This window comes from Pteronotus mesoamericanus, unplaced genomic scaffold (assembly GCF_021234165.1).
Source record: "Pteronotus mesoamericanus isolate MK-2021 breed Mesoamerican mustached bat unplaced genomic scaffold, CSHL_Meso_final contig_75, whole genome shotgun sequence".
NCBI lineage: Eukaryota > Metazoa > Chordata > Mammalia > Chiroptera > Mormoopidae > Pteronotus > Pteronotus mesoamericanus.
Genome location: NW_026555249.1, coordinates 6916959 through 6938889, shown reverse-complemented (window position 1 = coordinate 6938889; position 21931 = coordinate 6916959). Strand labels below are relative to the sequence as shown.

The 21931-nt window shown below is 48.0% G+C and overlaps 1 protein-coding gene across 2 annotated transcripts in view; it reads right to left on the bottom strand.

Annotated features, from left to right (window-relative positions):
- The window catches only part of SKP2 (S-phase kinase associated protein 2), a 29151-nt gene that overhangs the window by 2045 nt on the left and 5175 nt on the right, over nt 1-21931 (bottom strand). For both annotated transcript variants that reach the window (XM_054584020.1, XM_054584019.1), the window contains exons 3-9: nt 15714-15825; nt 13675-13821; nt 12315-12449; nt 10687-10785; nt 9354-9484; nt 4483-4534; nt 4206-4313 (exon numbers count right to left, since the gene is read on the bottom strand). In XM_054584020.1, the coding sequence (XP_054439995.1) occupies nt 4206-4313; nt 4483-4534; nt 9354-9484; nt 10687-10785; nt 12315-12449; nt 13675-13821; nt 15714-15825 (784 nt within the window). The remainder of the gene's footprint in view (nt 1-4205; nt 4314-4482; nt 4535-9353; nt 9485-10686; nt 10786-12314; nt 12450-13674; nt 13822-15713; nt 15826-21931) is intronic.

The following is a 21931-nucleotide window of genomic DNA, read 5'->3' as shown; positions in this document are numbered from 1 at the left end:
ACCAAAGGTTATGTGCAATTAAAGGATATGGACTCGATCTTAGGCTCCTCATCTCAAAAGATGTCGGCAGGGTTGGCAACTTCTTAATAACGGCTAATAGTCCACACGCCCATTACATGTGATGAACCCTAAGGGTGACTTCACCAAGACAGTGCACCTGCGGGCTACGTAGTTGGGTGCAGGGGAGGCCCAGCTTCCGGGGACCCAGAAGCCATCTACCTCTCTATATACTGTCATCTCTTTCCATCACACATGAGCTGATCTTCTTAGGTGTTCACTGGAATGTAACTCTGTCAACCGTGAAATTTTGGCTCATAAAAAAAGGGGAGCTCGTTTACCCAAAGTAAATACTTTCTGGTAACGATTCTTGCTTCTTAACTCTGATCTGTGTGCTTAGAAATTTCATCTCTCTGATCTGTATTTGCTCTGGATTGGGACACACAGTACAAAGTCTCAGAGAGTGAATATTTGGTTTGGCATTTCAATAAAATCCCACTGCAAATCCATGGACATATCAATGACCTAGAGTTAGAAGCATGTTTTATCTTTTCACAGTACTAGTAGTTACGTCAAAGACAAACCTGTCTTAGAATAACTGTCACCTTGCCTTCAATTTTTCTTCCTTCCAGCCCAGTCTAAATACCAATGTCCAAGGCGTCTTCGGAAAGCCTGCCTCAGACTACGTCACTCCCCTCCTCCAAAACCTTTGGTGCTTCCCTCGTATTTATGGACCTCAGACTGTTCAGTTTGTCTTAAGAGCCTCCATGCCGCGCCTGCTCGTCTGGTCTTTCCACCACTCCTCTGAGTGTATTTATCCTGCATTCAGCAAGGTGTCTTAAACACCAAAGAAATTTAATGCATGTTAGCTAAATAAAACACAAAGGGGAGTTAGAAACTACAAGTACTATGCAAATAAAATAAACATGCCTGGTGCTCATAAGTGAACAATAAGATATGGTGGTTACAATAGACCTAAAAGAGAAGCAAAAGGAACAAACTGTTGTTCTTAAACTAATCTCTGGAACATAGAAACAGGAGTATAAAGAAGGGTCACCACACACAGACGGTTATATTTATCACTAAAGAATGCAGCAATCTCACCCCATCCCGGGTGTGTGGAATCTGGGTATAAAAGAACTTTGTAACACCAGTGGAGTTTGGTTCTGGGATATGCAAATTAGCCAGATTATAAGTCATTCTGCAGTGGACGGTAGTTAAAAGAAGAAACTACAGGTGGGAGAAGGAGAGATATAGCCAAGGGCAGAGGAGGAAGCGTCCTTAGGGCCACATTGGCAAGGAGCTTGGTGAGGAAGGAAACTGGACCAGACTCTTAGGAGCACTCGGTGTCCTAGGGGAGGGGGAGTGAGCTGTATAAGATGTAATCAAGGACGAAGGGCCATTCCTAAGCCGAAAAACCAGAAAGGCTTTAGATTTTTAAGGAGATTAAAAAAAAAAAAAGCCTCAGTGTGGGTATCACCTACACATTTATAAGCATCTCTTTAAAAATATAACGGAAGAGACTGAAAAGCAAACTAAGCAATAGTAAATAGAAATGAATACTATAGAGCCACTATGTCTAGTATAAGTAGAACATAACATTAAGAATGTCTCCAGGATTTTTGGTTGGTTTTAGTAAATAAACAAAAGACACGTGGGCTTATGAAAAAGCTTTCAGGGGCTTACGCATTACCTCAGCTACAGAATCCTGTTTTCCTTATAAAACCTTAAATCTCTCCACTACAAAGCTCTCCTACCACAAGAGTTTTTATTTAGCCTTGTGTAATCGCAGATCAGTTTACTACCTCCAGTTTGAGTTTCCTCAATGAGAAATACAGAATAGTTAGAAGAAAATTTAGATGTAGGGAATCAGGCCAATTAAGGAATAATGGAATAAACACAATGAAAGCAGGTCTTGAGGAAGAAAATCTACAGTTTTCCAAGCATTTTAAAGCATTATCATCACAGAAGGAAGACACTCACATTTTACTTCCCCACTTCCGTGATAAGAAATAAAAGTTCTTTGGCATATAATAGCTCCCTGGAAATTACTGCGGAGGGTCCCAGGATAGTCACTGTGCATTCAAACTGCTGGGAAGGGCTCAGGCTGGAGGGAAAGACATTTTCTCTTGAGAAACTTTTAAGGATAGAGTACTGGCAAACTCATCTTCCTGGCTGCAGGAGGTAAGCCTGTGTGCCTAAAGAAACATACTCTTCACCTTCAAGTTCAAGGATGGCATCTTTTTTTCTTCTTCCTGTTCTCTGTTCTGGTGGTCTGACTTAGAAACCCTACAAGGTCCAAACCAGTAATCTGAGGACTATATAAACTCTTTGTTCAAATTAAATGGATGCCCCTGTTTCTCTTATTTCGATATAAGATTTAGATGAATAAGTCAGAACAACGCAGTGGGGCTTCACACGCAGGTGTGACTTTGGACTCATGCCCTTCACCCTCCGTGTAGATGGTGTAGACGGTTCTTCCCTCTGTGTAGCCAGCAGGTGTCACCAGCAAGTGGTGTCACCCCACCGGATAAAAACAACGAAATGCGAGGGCTCACGGCCTCCCCTTAGGCTCCGCTCAAGCAGGAGCGTGGGGGGATCACCTGCCTAGCTTCCTTCTCTCTGCAGAGAAAGAGCAAAAATAACAGACATGCACGGATTCTCTGGAGAAAAGCAACCAAAAAAGAACCATCTCTGCGTTCCCTAGGGGGCTGCGCAGGCGATGACGCGGGAGCCCGGGCGGCAAGGACCGAGAGAACCAATGACCGCGAAACCTTTTTGGGGAGACACTAGATGGATACTCTCGGGCGTTCTGGGTGCTAGAAGGGCCAGGAGATCCTAGTAAGAGTCCCAATGTATATGAATGTAGACCCTAACATCTAAGAGCCGTGGAAGTAAATACTGGCTTCCCGTATAGGCAATGCTTTTCCAAATGAGATGCCAGCTCAGGCCCTGAGCCCCACGATTAATTGAAGTAAGTAATTAAAAATATTGGACTCCCGAATTCTACTAGTTAACCCTGTGTAGATGAAGTATCAGATTTATTCATTCACTCTGGAAACTCCCCTACAAGGTCCAAACCAGTAATCTGAGGACTATATAAACTCTTTGTTCAAATTACCACCCATCTTGGGTAGAAGCCAGAAGCTTAATTACTTTTATTTGGACAGAGAGCTACATGAGGTCAGCGGCCTCATGCGAGGCTCGCTGGCTGGAGTGAGAAAGGACCACTGTCCAAGTCCAAGACACTGGCTTCCTGTGGTTTTCAATAAATCTGCTCTACATTTACATGTGATATGAGAAAGACTTATCCAGTCCTTTGGGATGAAAGGGAACCTTTTTAAAAATCAGTGTCATTAGGGAAGGATAAAAATAACAACAAAAGAATAAATCAAGAGATAATATTATCCCCAGGGTGACTTGGGTACAGCACTTCCTAACAAAGACGGACCAGCTTCCCTTTTCCTTTGTACTCCCTTGGCTGCATGGAAGGGGCTGAGCCACCAGTATAAAACAAGCCCTTGCAAAAGCCACCTGACTGGACACAGACCATGTGGCATCTGTCCGGGAGACCATGGCTACAGACCCAGCTTAGCCATCAACTCGCCACACAGCTTTAGGTTAAGCTACTTTCTTCCTTTGGATCTCAGTTTCCCCCTTGTTCAAAGAGAGCATCAGACTCTTACAATATTCACCACTTAAATATTTCCATTCTTCTGATTCCTGGACCATCCAGGACAGACGTCATTAGGCAATTACGGAAATTTTCCTCTGAGCCCAGATAAAGGCTTTTGGAATCAGGTGTTGATCTGAACACTTTGGGGGGGGGGAAATACACATAAAACACCACCCCGGGTCTGCAGCTCCAATCACGCCCCGAGCTCCCTGGATGTGAAGGCCACCTTGCTCTGCGGCAAGCCCGCCGCTGACGCCAGTGTAGTACGCAAATACTGCCGCCTGCTCTCAGAGAACCAGGGAAAGGGAGCTGCTTAGTTTCAGCCCACTCCCTGTCACCAGGCATTTTAAAAAAGCAAAACATGTTGCCTTGGTTTTTCTGTCTTGCTGGTCTTTCCTAAGCAGCCAGTGGTACACTAATATCGACGTTTAACATTTAAACACCTGCCATTCATACGAGAGGATTTAACACCCGGTGACATCTCTTGTGATCCCTGCCTTCTACCAGCTTTAAAAAAACCAGGAATACGTACAGTAAAGTTTCAGGTATGATATCATAGCAGCGACTGAGCGACAGGTGTTGGAGGTAGGCGAGCTGGTGAAACTCTGGAAAGCAGTCGTGGTTCAGCATGACGCTGTCACTGGAACAGAGCAGAAGAGAAGGTTCAGAACCTGCCATCCTTTCCAGCTCAGAGGGAGGAACCGCCTGCTGCCGAGTCCTTCACTTCAACCCGTGAGGACCCTTTCCTCGTTCAAGGGGTAATCATGATTTTCTACTTTTTTTCCTAAAATAAATAAATGAAAAAATACCTTAAGTCTAGGTGGACAAGACTGGGGCATCTTCTAATTAAGGTAGAGAGATCTAGGGGGAAAAAAAAGTGATGGTCAGTATAAAGGAACGACAAAGACATCTGCTTTCCGCGTTACCCTTTACCGCGGCCCTAGACGCTCAGGCCAGTGCGGTCGATCGCACGCTATTAGAAAGGAAAGCAATAGTACCCCCTTGGCATTTGAAATTTTTCTATCCTAAAAATCCAAGTGAAGCCCTTGAAAACTATTAGAAATAGTAAGAACTGTGCAACGTGAGTGGTTAACAATAATCCATAGCTTATCTATGTATCAGCAAAAACTGGGGGGAAAAAAGCCATTCACAATAGCAAAAAGCAAAACCAAACACCACCATCCCCAGTCATGCGCCACATAATGTTTCCAAGACAGACTGCAAACACAGTCAAGGTTCCATAGATTATAATGGGGTGATAATCTCCTATCAGTGACACAGTCGTAAATGTCAACATGAAACAGGTTGCTCACGTGTTTGCGGTGGTGTTGGTGTGAACAGACCTACTGCGTTGCCGGCTGTATGTAAGTAGAGCTCATACAATTATGCACAGTATGTAATACTTGATAATGATATGGTTTATGTATTTACTATACTATACTTTGTATTTTATATACTTATTTATTTTTTAAAGACTTTATTTATTTAGAGAGGGGAAGGGAGGGAGAAAGAGGGAGAGAAACATCAATGTGTGGCTGCTTCTCCCATGCCCCCTACTTGAGACCTGCCCACAACCCAGGCATGTGCCCTGACTAGGAAGTGAACCCATGACCTTTTGTTTATGGGATGATGCTCCAACCAACTAAACCACACTGACCAGGGTCCAAGCATGATTAATTTCCTTCTTCTTTCCCCGCCCTCGCCAAAGAATTTATTTATTTATTTTTAGAGAAGGGGAAGAGAGGGAGAAAGAGAGTGAGAGAAACTTTGATGTGTGAGAGAAACATCCATTGGTTGCCCCTCGTAGACACCTTGACTGGGGACAAAACCTGCAACCCAGGCATGTGCCCTGACTGGGAATCGAACCGGCGGCCTTTCAAACAACACTCAACCAACTGAGCCACACAGGTCATGGTTCTGATCATTTCTTAGTGCCTTGAATGTTACCACTCTAGTCTCCTATAGCCTTCTCTTATCACAGCACCAGAACGAGACTTAAAATGTGAGCCATACCATATTTTGTGCTCAACATACTGGTTTCCTGCCTCAGAAAAAAAATCTGAACAAAACTTTTGCCTTGGCTTGTAGAGCCCTTCGTTGTCTCATCTCCTATCGCTGCCTTCCTTACTCCTTATTACACACTGGCTCCAATAGCAAAGGTCTACCCTTGCTGGTCCATAGTTCTAGAATGTTCTCCCCTCACTTGCATTATCTGCACAGCTCACTCCTTCAGGTCCCTGCCCTCAAGTATCACTTCCACAGAGCACCCGTCTCTTTGATCATCCATCTAAAAACAGCCCCTTCCTGCTGTATCTACCTGATTTCTCAGCTTTCTTGCCCTCTTACATTTTCATCTTCTTTCACAATGTTCATTTCTTTGCTGATTGCCTGGCTCTCCTGGTAGAATATATGCTTGCAAGGATGACTTCATTTGTTGAGTTCAAGGCCATGCCTCCCAAGTCTGGAACAGGGCTTTGTGCATGCTCAGTAAACATTTGTTTAATGAATGACTAAGAAAAATGAAGAACGTGCACAATACGATTTTGAGTGACTCATCATTGAGCTGGCCCACCAGCCACCAATGAAATCCAAACACAGATGCAATCTTGCTTTGGCACCACCTACGAAACAAGGGGACCTTGGGGGATAACGCTGGGCAGTCTCCGTCTCCAGCCCCGGTTCAAGCCCCATCCCCCTCGGTGCGGAGGGTCCGTGAACAGGAGTCACTGCCGAGATTCCCTTTCACTGTCCCCTTCGCTGCGCCACAAGCTGGATGTTCAACCTGAGGTGGAGGGGACCTGAGAAACCCCCTGATCTGATCTGTCACTTTACAGGAGATAATTTCGGTCAAGGTCAAATCCAAGACAAAAAGCCAGATCCACCAAGGCCCTCTCTGGCACTAATCTACTAAAGGGGATGGGAGGGGGGCCGTGGTACGTGGGTGGGGGTGGCCACACCAGCCAAGAGTGACTGAGTTTTCACCATGTACTGAGAACGGTTCATCATGCCGCACGTGGATTAACTTGTTTGTTCCTTGCTATGACTCTGGGGTGGGGGGGGGGATTCTACTAGTACCTCCATTTTACTGATGACTATGCAGAGGAATAGAGAAGTGCCTTGTTTAAGGATACCAGGAGGTGGCAGAGTGGGTACTGAACCCAGGCAATCTGGTACCAGTCTGGGAGCTAAAATAAAATCTGCATCTTCCGTATAATGAAATGGTGTGCTATTGTTAGGACAGTAATTAAAAAATCTGATTCCCATTGTATAATTCAGGAAACTAACACTTCAATATTCTGCATCTTTGCCATGGCCCTGAATGCGTCCAGCAAGCAGGATTTTATTACCTATTATTCCTGCCAAAACTCAGCACACAGGCCAGCCATTCTTCTCCAGAGGGACAAAGAGAAAGTGTTAAGCCAAGCTTGAACAAAATTAACAGTAGTTTGCCTACAGCAGAGTTTTTTGAACTTGCACTTGGTTAATTTCAGAAAAATTCTCCATTAAGAGATGGGAAATGCAGACATGAGAAGGAAATGTAGACAGGGCACTGCCTTTTGCTTTCCTGGGGACGAACAGGAAGGACCAGGGGTGGGATTCAGTGAGCACAGGATTCAAGGTGAACAGGGCGCTTGCCGACTGGAGTTTAAAATCCTCAGGGTGCAATTTGACAAGAATTATCCAAAACTTGAGAACAAAACCTAATCCTTAACTAAGCAATTTCACTTTTAAGAATCCATCCTTAGAAGTACACTCAATGAGTGTCTCTGTCCATGACAAAGCTGTTTACAAAAGGAAAAAAACTGGAGATTCTAAACATCCATTACAAGGAGATCAACTGAGTATATTATTATCAAATCAATACAAAGGATTCCATATCCATTGTGCAGAACATCATACAGCCACTGAAAATGGTGTGGTGTAGCTACTGAAAAGTGTGGGTTATCTGGGGAAAAAAAAAGCAGCATGACAAAGTATTTGATACACTGTATCTCACTTAAAAAAAACACTCTTGTCCTGACTGGTGTAGCTCAGTTGGTTGGGTGTCTTCCCACAAAGCAAAAGGTCGCTGGTTCGATTCCCGGTCAGCACAAGTGCTCGGGTTGAGAGTTTGGTCCCTGGTTGGGGAGCATAATAAAGGCAACCAATGGGTTTACTCTCTCACATAGACGTTTCTTTCCCTCCCTTTCTCCCTCACTTCTCCTTTCTCTATAAATAAATAAATACTACTCTCGTACAGGAAAAATGTGTTGGTGAGATAACTGATGGTTTGTTTTGGTGTTTATCCATATTTTGAGAATGACTATATAAATGCTGTAGTCAGATTTAAAACAGTGTTTAAAGGGAAAATATGCACAATAGAAATATGGTTTGTGCAGGGGAGTGAGTGGAAAGAAAGATGTCCCTGCTGCTTTTACAAATCTCTAAAGACAACGTTCCCACTGCCTGAAATCGCAGGCACCTGGACACAAGCACGGGAAAAGGACTCAAATTCGGGCTGCTCATGAGAACCTAGCTCTTATTTTTTACATTCTGATATATCCTACTTACCAGAGGATGCATCACGTCCTGGGATAGTAGTTTGCAAATACCGCTTAATATCTAGGCAAGTATATCCTGCAAATCTGTGACTCAAATCTTTAAAAGTATAATAAAAACTATTAATAGCAAAGCACTTAGATGCACTATCAGCATCACTGAAACACCAAGACAGGGGTGAAGTAAGTTAGCTTCACTGGGTTCTGTATGGCTCACAGCCTGAGATCGCAAGGTGAAGCTGTTAAAAAAAACCTTGCCATTTGCAAATGATCTTTGCAAATCAGGATTTTCTCCTTGTTTAGACAAGCAAACCCAACTGAAAGTTGAGGCTCATGAAGACTGTAACCGTCATGCATTGCCCCTGAGTCACACGTCTGGACAACCTCCTGTCCTCAGGCTGAATTCCAAAGGTAAAGTTGTAGGTGTGGACTTACGGACAGTTTATAACAGGGGTTTTCAACCTTGGCACAAGTGGCACTTTGGGCCAGATCATTTCCTTTGTGTTACTCTGCTGCTCTGCACATTCCTGACTTCTATTCACTACGTATGACATGCAGAAGTGCCCCCACAGCCGAGACCATCAAAAATGCGTCCAGACCTGGCCGGTGTCCCCTGGCAGGATAAATTACCCCTGGCTGAAGCCACTGCTTAATACTAACAAAGCACTGCATGTATCTATTTTCATGTTGGAGTTTTACCTAAAAATCTAGTTGATGATAAGAATTCTTTTGCTTAAAAAATAAATTGTTTGGCCCTGGTTGGGTAGTTCAGTTGGTTGGAGCATGGTCCCGTACACCAAAAAGGTGGCGGGTTCGATCCCTGCTTGGGGCGTGTAGAGGAGGCAAACAGTGTATGTTTCTCTCCTCTCTCAAATCAGTACACATATCCTTAGGTGAGGATTAAAATAAATAAATAAATAAATAAATAAATAAATGAATGAATGAATAAATAAATAGTGTGAAAGTATAAAGGTTTCCACTTCTAGACCCTGGATTCAAATCTCAATGCTGGCTGTTTGCCTTTACTGGACCCAGAAAGTGCAGACACTGGATTAACTGAGACGACTTAGGTAGGACCGGCCTGGGAGATGCTCCGTAGAGCAAACCCACTACTGTCCAGGGCCGGCGGCCGGGGCTCTCACCTGCTCTCTGGAAGTTCTTTCGGTAGCCACTGAGATTCAGCTGGGTGACTGTCTCCGACACGTGCGCGACGGCCACTTGCACGTGCTTTTCAGTGAAGTCAGAGCACCAGGAGAGGTTCAGCTCTGCCAATCTGCACACCAGAGGGGCAACAAGGAAACATGAAACCGTCACCCAGGAGCGAGTCCGTAGGCAGCACCGCTGCTGGCTCCAAGGCGAATACAGAGCCATGGACTCCTTACCAGTCCATGCACAGAACCTCTGCTTCTCTCAGCAGCCACCTCTGCCCACCCACAACTGTCCCCCACTTCCCACCTTCCCCGTGACACACTCCCCTGCTCCACTTTGCCCCAGAAAGGGGCGGGGCAGGGGGGGGAGGAGGGCGGGGGAGGGTCTGAGCCAAGGCCTGAGTGAATGCTGCCCCCTTGTGGAAACGAAGGGGAGCACCCTCCTCCCTCCCTGCTGGCTCAAATCTCATTCCAGAACAAGAAGTAGAAATTCCAGCCTCTTTTCTTTCTCAACCACCCTGGTTGTTAGCAAACAACTACACAGATGGAACAATCATCTCAGATGTTTTACACAATTGATTCTTGATAAAGAGACACTGACATGGCAAAAAAAAAAACCCCACAAAACAAAAAACAACAAAACTGCCTCATCTTATTTGGACTCTGGGCAAATGAGGCATTCAGAGAAAAGGTCCAACCATTAACCCACACACCCCATTCCTGGCACTCCTGAGAAAACGTAGGGCTTATATTTTATCTTATGGATAACATTCTTGTCCAAAGGCAACTGACTGTCAACAGGAGACAGAGGTGCAATGCCATGAGACACATGCAGAGGCCAAGGGACATTAAAAAGAATGCACGCGCGGCACTGTGTATTTTGTGAAGCGTGTCTCCTCTCAGTAGTGTCTGTACCTTCTGTAGCCTTTATTTATATTCTGACATTATTAACACAATATAAAAGATGTTTTTAATGGAATCACCTAAATTCATGGTGTATATTTCAAATGCACAAAATTTAATCAAAAACTGTTATGTCTACAGATATTAAAGGGGAAAAAACCTGACTTGTATAGTCAAGTGAAAACAGATTTCTTTCAACCATACTGTTGATACATTTTCCTTTTTAAAAGAGAAACAAAAACAGATAACAAAAAAGTTTGGTTGCCACTACACAGTCCTTTGCAAACTCCTTGGATTTGGCTTCTGAGTTGGGACAGAAACTTTAGAGGGCAAAGGATACTGCATTATCCAATGCTGTTCAGATGTGAGCGATAATTGTACAGTTGAATGACACCTCTATAGTCAAGTCTTAAATCTCTCCTACCTGGAACAGCTACTCAGCAAAGTCTTCAGGGCAGAGTCAGAGAATCCAGAACACCCGGAAAGGTTTAGTCGCACCAAATCTGAGTTCTGTGCAAGATTACTGGGAAAAGAGAAAAATGTTGAAAGGATAACAGTAAGAGACTCACTCAGTCAACCAGCATTCTGAGGACAGCGGGCTAGTGAGGCAGTAAAGGGACAGCAGGCCTTCGAGTCTGAAGTGAGCTTAGATTCACATCTCACGGAGGAGATCTGACTTCATGTGGGGAACACACAGTGCAATGCACACATCATGTATCACAGAATTGTACACCTGAAACCTGTATCATTTTTATTAACCAATGTCACCCCAATACATTTGATTTAAATTAAAATGAAATAAATGAACTCACATCTCACTCTGTGTACGAGATCTAGCAGGATGCTCTCTCTGCCATAGTCTACTTATCTGCGCAATGGCTGTATCAGCACCTTCTTAGTATGGCTGTTAAAACTAAATGATACAATGTAATAAAGGGCTTCACACAGTGCCTGGCCTGGAGTAAATATGCAAGAAACATTCCTCAATATACTTAAAAAAAAAAAAGCAATAGAATAAACATATTTCCATTTCACACGTAATTGGAATTAACTTGTAGGCAAACTCCTACTTAGGAAGTTATTGGGCTCTTTCAATTAAATGTCTCTTGAATTTGCCCTCCCTTCTATATCCCCAAATGTCTCATGTTCGTGAAACTTAGTGGTTAAAAGCAAGAGCTCTGTAATCATCCCTGCCAGGTCCAAATCTTGGTTCTGTCACCCACAAACTGTGTGACCTTGGACAAGTTATTCGGCCTGTGCCTCAGTTTCCACATCTGTAAAATGGGGACAGTAAGAACATATTCTCTCGGATTATTGTGAAAATTAAACGAGGCAACCTTTAAAGAACTGAGTATCTGGCACACAGTAGGCGCTCAATAAATATTAACTGCTATCATCATCATCATCATCATTCTATTTTTTGACATCGGGCTTCATCATCTCTCACCTGAATGAACACAACCAAGTCCTACCCGACCTTGCTTTTCCCTCTGTAGCCTGCGGTGGAGCCCGGACTACTCCCAGCGTGGCGGGGCCCACCGTGAGCCCCAACGGTCCTCACCTGCTGTCACTCCCGTCGCTGAGCCCTGTGCCCCCGCAGCCCCCAATTCCTTACCAGTTTAGAACCACAGGCAGCTTTACCTAGGCTGCTTCCTCCGCCCTACCTGCAATACCAAGCCCAAGTCGCCTCCTCCAAGAAGGTGGCCCTCCGCACATTGAATCAGGTCTCGCTGTGTGCGCCACGGAGTCAGTGACACAACAAACAACGCGCGGCACTGGAGCCATCTGCGCCTCCCAGCACGAGGCGGGGACCGTGCCTGAGTTCACTGTGCAGCTCCAGCGCCCGGCACAAGGCCGGCATGCAGCGAGCATGCACACTTTGGTTGCCTAGGTGAGTCCTGGAAAGTTTTTCGGAAGCGAGGCACTGCGCTGGGAATTTTCTGAGCCCACCTGGGTATGGACAGCAGGGCACCCAGTCATACGCAGCACACAAAATGAACGCACGTCGGAACGACTGCCTTCGTGATGTGCTCCTGGTGGTCCCTCACTTACTTGACAATGGGATCTGAAAGCTGTAGGCCTTCCAGGCTCAGATTCTGCAGCTTGGAGCACGGGGACAGCAGGCTGTGGAGGGTCCCCACATCGATGACCGAGTTCGACAGGTCCATGTGCTGCACACGGAAGGAGCTGAACCCAGGAGAGAAAAAGAGGCTCTGCAAGGTGGCCCCCGGACCATAAAGGTCGCACCTGGCCCACCTTCGCTCCACATGAGCAGCCAATCACCAACTAGACACTAAATGCACATTTCAAGTTGTCCCTACAGTTTTTGCCATACAACAAACTGCTCCTAGCTAGTTCTCATCACCATGCATTTTAGAACTCAAGAGAATTTTTGCCAAGTCAAGACATCATTGCAAAAATAGTCCCCCTTAGAAATTAATCAGTGGGCGTGGTGAGAACGCGCTGGGTGTGGGTGACGAGCTCACACCGGTGACGACCTCCGGTGAGGATGGGGGCGGCCGACAGTGGCATTTTACTCACACAAGGAAGATCACGGCAGACGAGGTTGTAAAGAGGGGGCTGAGTTTTGTTAGGCAGGCCGGTCTTGAGGGGCCTGGGGGAAATTTAGGTGCAGAAGTTTCTGGGTGACTGGAAGTGGGAGTTTGTTTGAAGGAAAGAGCTGAGCTACAGATGAGGACTGGAGGGTCCCGGCGTAAATGTGGGTGCACAGGGCACAGCATGTCCGAGGACAGTGTGTGGGTCGAGAAAGAGGCAGCTAGGGGCACACCCTGGAGCGAACAAAGGAAACGTGGGGGAGACCAGAAAAGCCAGGGCAGGAGGACAGAAACCGTCGGGACAGGAGTGCCACCCCGACCATGGAGAGAAGGGGACAACTACTCCACTCGCCTCGTCCTCCCTTCTTCTGTCTGCAGCTTATTTTTCTGATCGGTCTGTAGTGATTCTAGTCAAGTGTTGCATGAGAAAGCACTAGGCCCTGTTCTAAAACTACCAGTAACAGGGAAGTAGTTTTTCAAACTATTCTACCAAACAAACAAAAAGAGGACCCTTCTTCCTGTGGCAAATTTGTCCAAGACAGGATCGGAAAGCCAGGGCTCCCAAATGGAAGACTCTGCACATGCTCTTTTCCTCCTTTGATGTGGGCGCAGGGGGACAGCAGGGTGCACCCCTGACCCAGGCAGGAGCCCGACAGCCTCCCTGAGTTAAATGCGGGGGGTCACTGACACCACGGACCACACAACAAAAGGTGGAATTCCCACCCCTCACTGCACGGACGCCCACTCCGTCTGTCACAGGCTGTACCAGGCTGGGCAAAAGGGGAAATAACATGTTTGGATCTGCTTTCCACCTCAAGACGCAGAAAGAGCCTTTTCCCAGAATTTTTCTTTCTTACCTGAAATGTTCAACTAATGGCTGTTGGTCCACAAACGATCGCGGGCAGCAGAAGGCGACCACCCCTCGAGACAGCAGCCGCCCAATCACATCTGGGTGCAGATTTTTCCCCGTGAGGTCTAAGGTCTGCCAGAGGGACTCGTCAAACCTGGAAGAGAGGGGGCTCGGCACGTGAGTGGGGGGACGGGGCCCTGGAGGCTCTCCACGCGGTTACTAACAAGGCGGACGTGGCCACTGACCCGGGAAGCAAACGCTGAAGACACCTTTGTTTCTCAGTTGGCTATGAGACGGCCGTGACGGTTTAAAGGCACTATCGAATCTATCTTGGCTCTGGCATGGATAAGCCCCCCGGTTCCTCCTTCTGCAGATCTCTAATGCAGGTGGTTCCATGCCATCATTAGCAAGGCCAGGATCTGGGCTCAGAGACGAAACGTCCAGCATTCCATTCAATTCGATAACTTTAAAAATAACTGCTCGAATTGTTTAATGGATTTCTGACTAGGTAAGTATATTCAAAATGGATCCCCTTGTCATTTCTGCTGAGCATAAGCAGGTCACCCTAAATGATTGCCCTAAATGACATGCAAATATAACCTAAAGTAAGAATGCTGACACTACGTTATTGTAGGATATGTCTTGGATATCTAGTAGTAAAAAAGTTATAGTTCAACTCTGTTTTATAACACCCTTCAAGCTTGAATACACATACGCACACATGCATAGAAAGAAGTATATGGACGTATATGAACTAATGGGAAAGGAAAAGGGGAATATATTGCTTAGACTTTGGATAGTGCTTCTAAAGCAAAAAGAAGGACCAATACTGAACACACAATAAGGGAGCTTTACCAACCACAGATTAGTTCAATTTAGCAAAAAACAAAGAGACCTAGCAATGAGGGAACATTTTCAATGCCTACCAGAATTTTATTTTTTTTAACATGGCTTGACGTAAGCAGACCACTGGCGAGGGCTGTGAAGGAACCCGGCGTAAAGAAATGGCCAATGTGCTATCTGACCTCTGTTGTTAAGAAGGCAGGATGCTTAACAAGCACTTAATACATGTCTGTTACTACTTTTATGACACATGTCTGTTACTACTTTTATGACAACTGAGATAAAGAGTAACAGACTCTGCACGGTGAGGACAGCTGGCGGAGACAGGAAACTAAGATGGGGTCACTTGGGTCGGATGAGCGACCCTGTGGATGCTGAGGGGGTCTTGTTTCCGGCACACCCCTGAACGGGAAGGAAGGGGCTCCCCCCCGTCTCACAATGAGAGTCCCTGAAATGCGGGAGGAGGAGAGGGTAGACGGCCAGGGGCTGGATGGGATGGGGATGGGAAAACCGTCCAGACTGGAAAAACGGTCTTTTCCGCGCTTCTGGCCTGTTACTGCCTTTGCAGCTCACCGAGCCTTTCCACGTGCAGCTTGCTCTCCACACCTGAAAGGCGTCGTCCCCAAAACCAACACAACCCAACAGCGCTTGGCTGCCACGCGCTGCGCACGTGCGGGGCGGGGCCCTGCACAGGTGGCATCGGGGCACTGCATCCTCACGGCTGTCCTGTCCCGAAGACGCCATTATTCCTGTTCTATCGACAGCGGGGATGGGGCTCGGAAATGTCAAGTACCTCACAAGGGCCACACAGAGCCACGGTGGCGGGGGCTGGGCTGCACTCGTTCTAATACCAGGGCCCCTCGTTCCCTCCCCGCCCCCCCGCCCCCGCACTCCCTGCCCATGCCCCCAGCGGGGGGTGGGGGGGCGGGGCCCAGCGTGCCTCCTCTGTAATACCCTTCACGACCGGGCCCAATGAGCCTGTGCTAAACGGAACCAGGGAAAAGAGCTTCTCAGAAACGGGTGAGTTTTCACCTCCCGGAGGCTCCTCCCGTGAAATAAGCCACTAAGGAGTAAGAGAAAGATGAAGATCCTTAGTTTGCTTTGTGCTGCTATACTTTTCTTGGGTTTTGGCTTCATCAGACCCAAATGGATAAATAAATAACCCTCCTCCCCTACATGCCAAATGGGATGAGAAATACTTACGCTAGGTGATACCACCTCTTACAAATGCTGGAGACTTTGAGGAGGTCAGGGAGGCAGAGACAGGAGAAGATGCCCAGGAGAAGCTCATCTGGAAGGGAGTCCCACGAAACACCTTCAAGGACAAAAAAGAGTGTTCCCCCATCACCGCTCGTTCACCGTCAAGTCTACCGACTCTTCATGCACGTAAAGGACACACATATTCAGCTTGAAACAGGAATCTACTGCTACTCAAATGACTCGTCTTCACAATTGATTTTTCCGTTTACCCACCGTGCAGGTGCCCTGAAGTAATTCAGCACCACATTTTTTTAGCAAAGAAGAAAAGGGAAAACCGTGAATACTTTTCACAACACTCTTCCTCCGGCGCCCGCCTGCTAACAATCGGCCAACACTAGGGTAACAATGGCAAGTGTACCCATCTCTCAGATGTCATACAAGGTCTACGGTATCATGACGCTTCCGGTCGCAAAGGAATGCTAAGGACTCAGTGGGGCGTTTACCAAGCCGTGACTTTACGTAAAAGGCAAATGAACCTTCCTTCCCCCTCTTTTACATTTACAGAAAGCACACGGAAGCCAGTTTTACCTAAAAGTGTAATGTCAACGGGTGTGCTCGTCTATTCATCAGTAAGTATGGACTGGGCTGTGGTCGTTTTAGGGGAGAAAGCAGTAAACAAGGCAGACAGGGTACCTTACCCTCATGGAATGTACCTGTTTGTGGGAGGAAACAGACAATCACACATAAAAGAACGGTAAATAATAGGATCTGTGAAAATTGATGAGTGCTATGCAGAAAACTTCAGCAGGGTAAAGGGGAGGACAGGGAGCCCGGGATGGGTGTTCAAGGTCTGAACGCAGTGGTCAGGGAAGGCCTCGCAGCGGTGGCGGTCGCTGAGCGGGGGCTTGAACGAAGTGAGGCGGTCAGCCCTGGGGGGTCTGGGGCATGTTCTGGGGGCCGGAAACAGCATGTCTATTGTGAGGGACAGCAAGGCGTACAGGGCAGAAACACAGTGTGGGGGGGAAGGGGGCAAAAGATGAGGGCATGCAGGGCTTTCTAAGTCACCACAAGAACTTTGGCTTTGACTTTGAATGTGCTGAGGAGCCCCTCGAGGGTTCTGATCATAGAAGTGACAGAATCTCCACCTAAGTTTAAAAAAACCACTCCAGCTGCTGTGTTCAGAGAAAAACAATGGAGGGAGAAAAAGGTAGCTACAGGAAGACTAGTTTTCTTAGTCTCATGAAAGCGATCTCTGGATAGCTACCCAGCAAGCAGTAAATGCTACATGAGATTCCACTGGTCAGGACAATGTGACAATGGCCAGGAAGGAGAAATCCTGGGAGTCGTGAGATAGGCTCAGTAACTTGCCTTCCCAGCCTCTTTCCACCTCCCACTGACCTGTTCTACAATTCTTCCAGCTCCACAGCCATCCTCTCCCCTCTGTGGTGGGGAATTTTATGTGTCAACTAGACTGGGTTGAGAGCCGTCCACGCCACTGGCAAAACGCCACTCTGGGTGTCTGGGCTGTGTCTGCAGGGGCGGTTCAGGGTGCGAATAACACCGGAATCGGCAGGCCTGAGCGATGCAGCCGGCCTTCCCCTGCGTGGGCAGGTCACACCGGGCCCAGGGCCTGATCAGAACAGAAGGCTATGAGGGGGGAACTGGTTCGCGCTGGGCCTGGGTCTCCCCCTGCCTGCACACCTTGGCCTGGAACCTGCCCCTTGGGCTGCCCTGGTTCTCAGGCCCCTGGACTGCGGATCTCAGGTGGGACTTTGCAGCCTCTGTAATACCCAGCTGCATGAGACGGTTCCTTATAAGAAACCTCTACCTGTCTCCTGCTCGTTCTGTGTCTCTGGAGAAGCCTAATATACACCCCGCCCTCTGCACTGAAAAGGCGCTCGTGTTTGTGAGCAGTACACCGTGCCCCAGGCTCTGACAGGACGTGAGGGAGAGAGGGACCCGCAGGGCCGGTGCTGCCTCCGGCGGTGTTGCTGGGCAATCTTCTCGATCTTTCTCAAACAATGGCGCCATTCTCTCAATTAGAGCCCTTCACTGGTGGCCTCAAATATTTAGCCTAAAGTCTATACTGAATAGCATGAAGCTCCAAGCTTTCATGTCAGAGCCCAGCACATTTTTCTAGGTTCATAATCTAGAAATACATTCCAGCGTTTAGAGTTCCTTTGTAATTCTCAGAATGGATCATTCTGTGTAATACCCTGTGCCTCTATATATGCTCTGCCTGCCCCCATCTGCTATTAATTTAAAATCAAGTTACTACCAAAGCCCCCACTCCTATGGAAGGCCCCCATGACAGCACCAAAAACAGGCCACTTTTCTACAATTTATTATTTCCTTACTCAGCTATCTAGTCCCTCACTAGATCACCAGTTCTTGAGAATAAGAACTCATTAAAAAAAAAAGTCTGCCCTGGCAGGTGTGGCTCAGTGGATTGAGCGCCGGCCTGCAAACCAAAAAGGGTCGCTGCTTGGATTCCCAGTCAGGGCACATGCCTGGGTTTCGGGCCAGGCTCCCAATAGGGGGCACGTGAGAGGCAAGCCCACATTAATGTTTCTCTCCCCCTCTTTCTCTCTTTCTTCCCCTCTCTCTAAAAATAAACAAATAAAATCTTTAAAAAAATCTTTGTATTTCTAAGAACAAGCACAAAGTCTGAAACATTCATCCATTCATATATTTATGAAACATGAGCTGTATGTTGGGGTCTGTTCTACGGATACAAAGATGAACAAGGCATGGCCTGCTCCGAGTGTGAGACACATAGACAAGGAAGCACATTTCGATGAAGCGTCACGCCAGGCCGCAGTGCATAGGGTTCAGGATGCTGTGCAGCGTATGCGCGTGTAGCAGTGGTCAGGGAAGCCTTCCTGGAGGAAGGGGCTTCTATTGAGGAATGAGTAGATGTACAGTGGCTTGGTTAGTGCCTGCCCTTCTCTCTCTACAGGACAACATTAAAGGCTCTGAAGCCTGGGGGTAGAGGGATGAAGGCAGGTCATGCATGCTGACCCTTAAGCATGACCAGGGGAGGCAGCTGGAGACTGCACTGTAGGGTAGCCACCGCCGCACCCCCCCCCCCCCGCCCTCCCGCCTCCCCGCCACCCTGTCACCGTCACAAAGTTCCTCCACCATCAAACCAGCCTTCTGCTCTGGGCCCCTAATTGGAGGAAAGTTGGTGGACAGGTTTTTCTCAAGTTGTTCTTCCATTAATGCTTCTGAGCTCCCTGACCCCAGCTGTCTCTTGTATCTGTAGATCAGATTCTAGCATTTGACTTAGCAAAAAATTACACACTTAGCTATTTTGAATCTAATGTCCGGATTTCACTCTGACCTGCACAGACCATCCTGACACCAGGCACTTTACCCGACCTCCAGATGGTTTGAGAGCTACTGTGCGAGGAAGAAACTTGGACAGGAGTTCAGCTACGCTGTCGCCGGACCCATGGACTGGGGCAGGCTACCTAATCCCTCTGGGCTTGGTTTCTTCATCTGTAGGAACAGGGATGGGAAGACTATCTTGCCAACCTGTTCACTTGAAGGCCGAGTAAGACATGGGAGAAGCCAGGGCAGCGCAGTCCAGCTCTCCATTCTCTTTCTGGTCTCGACGGCTCTCCTTTCCCCTCAGAATCTGCACGCTTCCTCCCCTTTTCATTGCTGCCTAGAATTTTCATTCTGAGGTGAAAAGGGAGGTGTGGTATGATTTACTAAGACCACCAGACCACCCTCTGTCTAAGTTTGGATCTTCAGAAGCAGGTCCGGAGGATCTGAATTCAAGTGGTTTATTTGGGAAGTGATCTCAGGAAGCCCTGGAAGGTGTAGAGAGAGATGAGGGAGGGAAGGCGGTCAATCCGGGGGTATGTTAATGAAGAGGTTATTGTGATGGGCAACTGGGATTCAAATCTGCTGGGGACTGCAGGAGAGCACCCCCGAGCAGGCTGAGCCCTCTGAGGGCCGGTCAGTCGCTGGTTGGGGGCTTCTAGGAGGGAGGCAGGGATGTTAAGCCTCCCAGCACGCCTGGCGGGAGCAAGGCCCGAGTCACAGCTCCGTGCAGGAAAAGGCTCTGGGAGTGGTGAGCTCCAAGGGGCTACGGGTGGGGCACGGAAGTGGCCCCCAAAGATGGGGGTGAAGTGTCCACCAATATGTCCACAGAAGATGGGGGTGAGGGGGAGAATTAAAGAGGCTTGATGTGAAGTACATGGCAGGAAAAACGAATAAACTTGGTGCTTCCTGTTTTATTGGGAAGACATAGGCAATCAGGAACAATATAAAGGCAGGTAATTAAAATGCGAGGAGGAAAGTCTGGCAGAGCGATGAATGCAGAGGTTTGCAGAGCAAAGCTGGGCCACGAAGCCACGCAGGTCAGAGAGGTCTAGAAGTAGGAAGGCTTTGCGTTGCCCCCTCCAGCTTCGCCGCCCAACTCCCGCTCGTCCTTCAGGTCCCAACCTAAACGGTGCTCCCCAGAGCAGCACTTCCTGCTCACCCGCACCACAGCCCCTGCGCCCACATCTGCACACCCAGCACGACGCTCGGCACGTTATAGGCACTCGCTAAACCTTTGCTAAATGCATTCTAGCTTTTAGTCCGCCCTCATGCAAACTGTGAGTGAGCTAAATCTGTACCCTCTGCTAACCAGTTAACTGTGATTGGCCAGTGCCTCGGGCAGAGCCTGGCAATGAAGATTAGAAAGTGCCCCACTGATATTTCCCAAAGAAATGATTAACAGCCAAGAGAATACTGGCTGTGTTTTACACGAAGACAACACTGTTGGCCTATTAAAACTGGTCTCCTCATTTGTAAAATGACAAGGTTGGCCCATGGCTCCCCTTTAAGAAACATTCCTGGGTGCCTAATTAATGCTCTAGTGCTGGGAGGGGGGCATAAGCCACCGGCCCCACCCAAGGGTCACACTGGGAGATGAATGAATAAACAAATACCTAACACTTAAAACTGCCATTTCCAGATGCCCTAAAATCCAGCCTCATGTTTGCATTACAGCGCACTGACTCTACCCTTTGCGGCAGTCCCGTGTCCCCAGCGGTATTAACCCATTCTACAGAAGACGAGACTTGGCTTAGGGACGCTAAAGGCCTCACCAAGGAGCCAGCCACTCTTAGGTGGCAGAGCCAAAGGTCAAATGTGGTTCTGTTCTGTCTGTTCCAAACCCCACACCCCAAAGGGAAGGTGTAGAGCCACAAGATGTAGGTGTCGGGAGGCTGGCCAGGTTGCGCAGGGCACTGCAGATGGGGACACAGGACCTGCAAAGGAATGGCATGGCATTGTCGGCGTTTCCGGGGATGAGGCCGGAAACAACTCAAGGCACAAAGGAAATGTCTTCCGTGGGAACGTGAGCAGCTTTTTTGAGGTGGGGGACGGGGTCTCAGGGGAAGATGCAGCTATGACAGAACGGACGAAGTCACACAACTGGCTGGTGGCGCAGTGGGAATTCAAACCTGGGCCTGACTCCGACTCCTGCCCTCTTTCTATCCTAGGACGCGCTAAGATGCGTGCTCTCCCTGTTCTGAGAGCTTGATGTTCCCCAAGGGCAGGGACGGAGGGAATTAAATCTGACTTTCCATGGCAAAAATAAAAACATCAATCAGGGCCAGGAGGGAGCGGGCATGAAACGAAGATGTTGAAGGCTATCAGGGGCTTGGCTACCAGACAGAAGGGGCAATGGCCGAGAAAATGCATGAGCGGCCAAGTGCCCAGGGCCCCACTCAGTTGACCCCATGACGACAGTGATTCTCGGGAGGGGGTGTCCCAACCTGAAACTGGCTGCTGTCCAAGCCGATGGGGCAGACGTCTGTCTTCAAAGAGCTGCTCTAGCGGCTGGTATCCAGGCCTATGATATGCTTAATCTAATTTTACTTGCCATATTTAGTTCTCAAAACATCAGCCATCTGTTTCCTGGATTCTGGACTACAACTGCGGCCTGGCCTGTTTGCCCAGGGCGGATGAGAAAGGCCAGAACAGGTCTTTCCTGCGCCGGCCTCTTCCAACGCCCCCCAGGGCTGCACAGCAAGGGAAATAATTATGCGGCCTAAGGCCTCCAGCTTCAACGACAGGGAAACAGCTGGCCAGGCTTAGGAGCCTGCTAGTCATCACCCACGGCCCCCGCCATTTTCCCTTATTCCCGAGGGGCAAACCCAGCTGCCCGCACCGGCGGCCTCACCACAGCCGTGCCTCTTCGCTCCTCCCGAGAGGGCGGC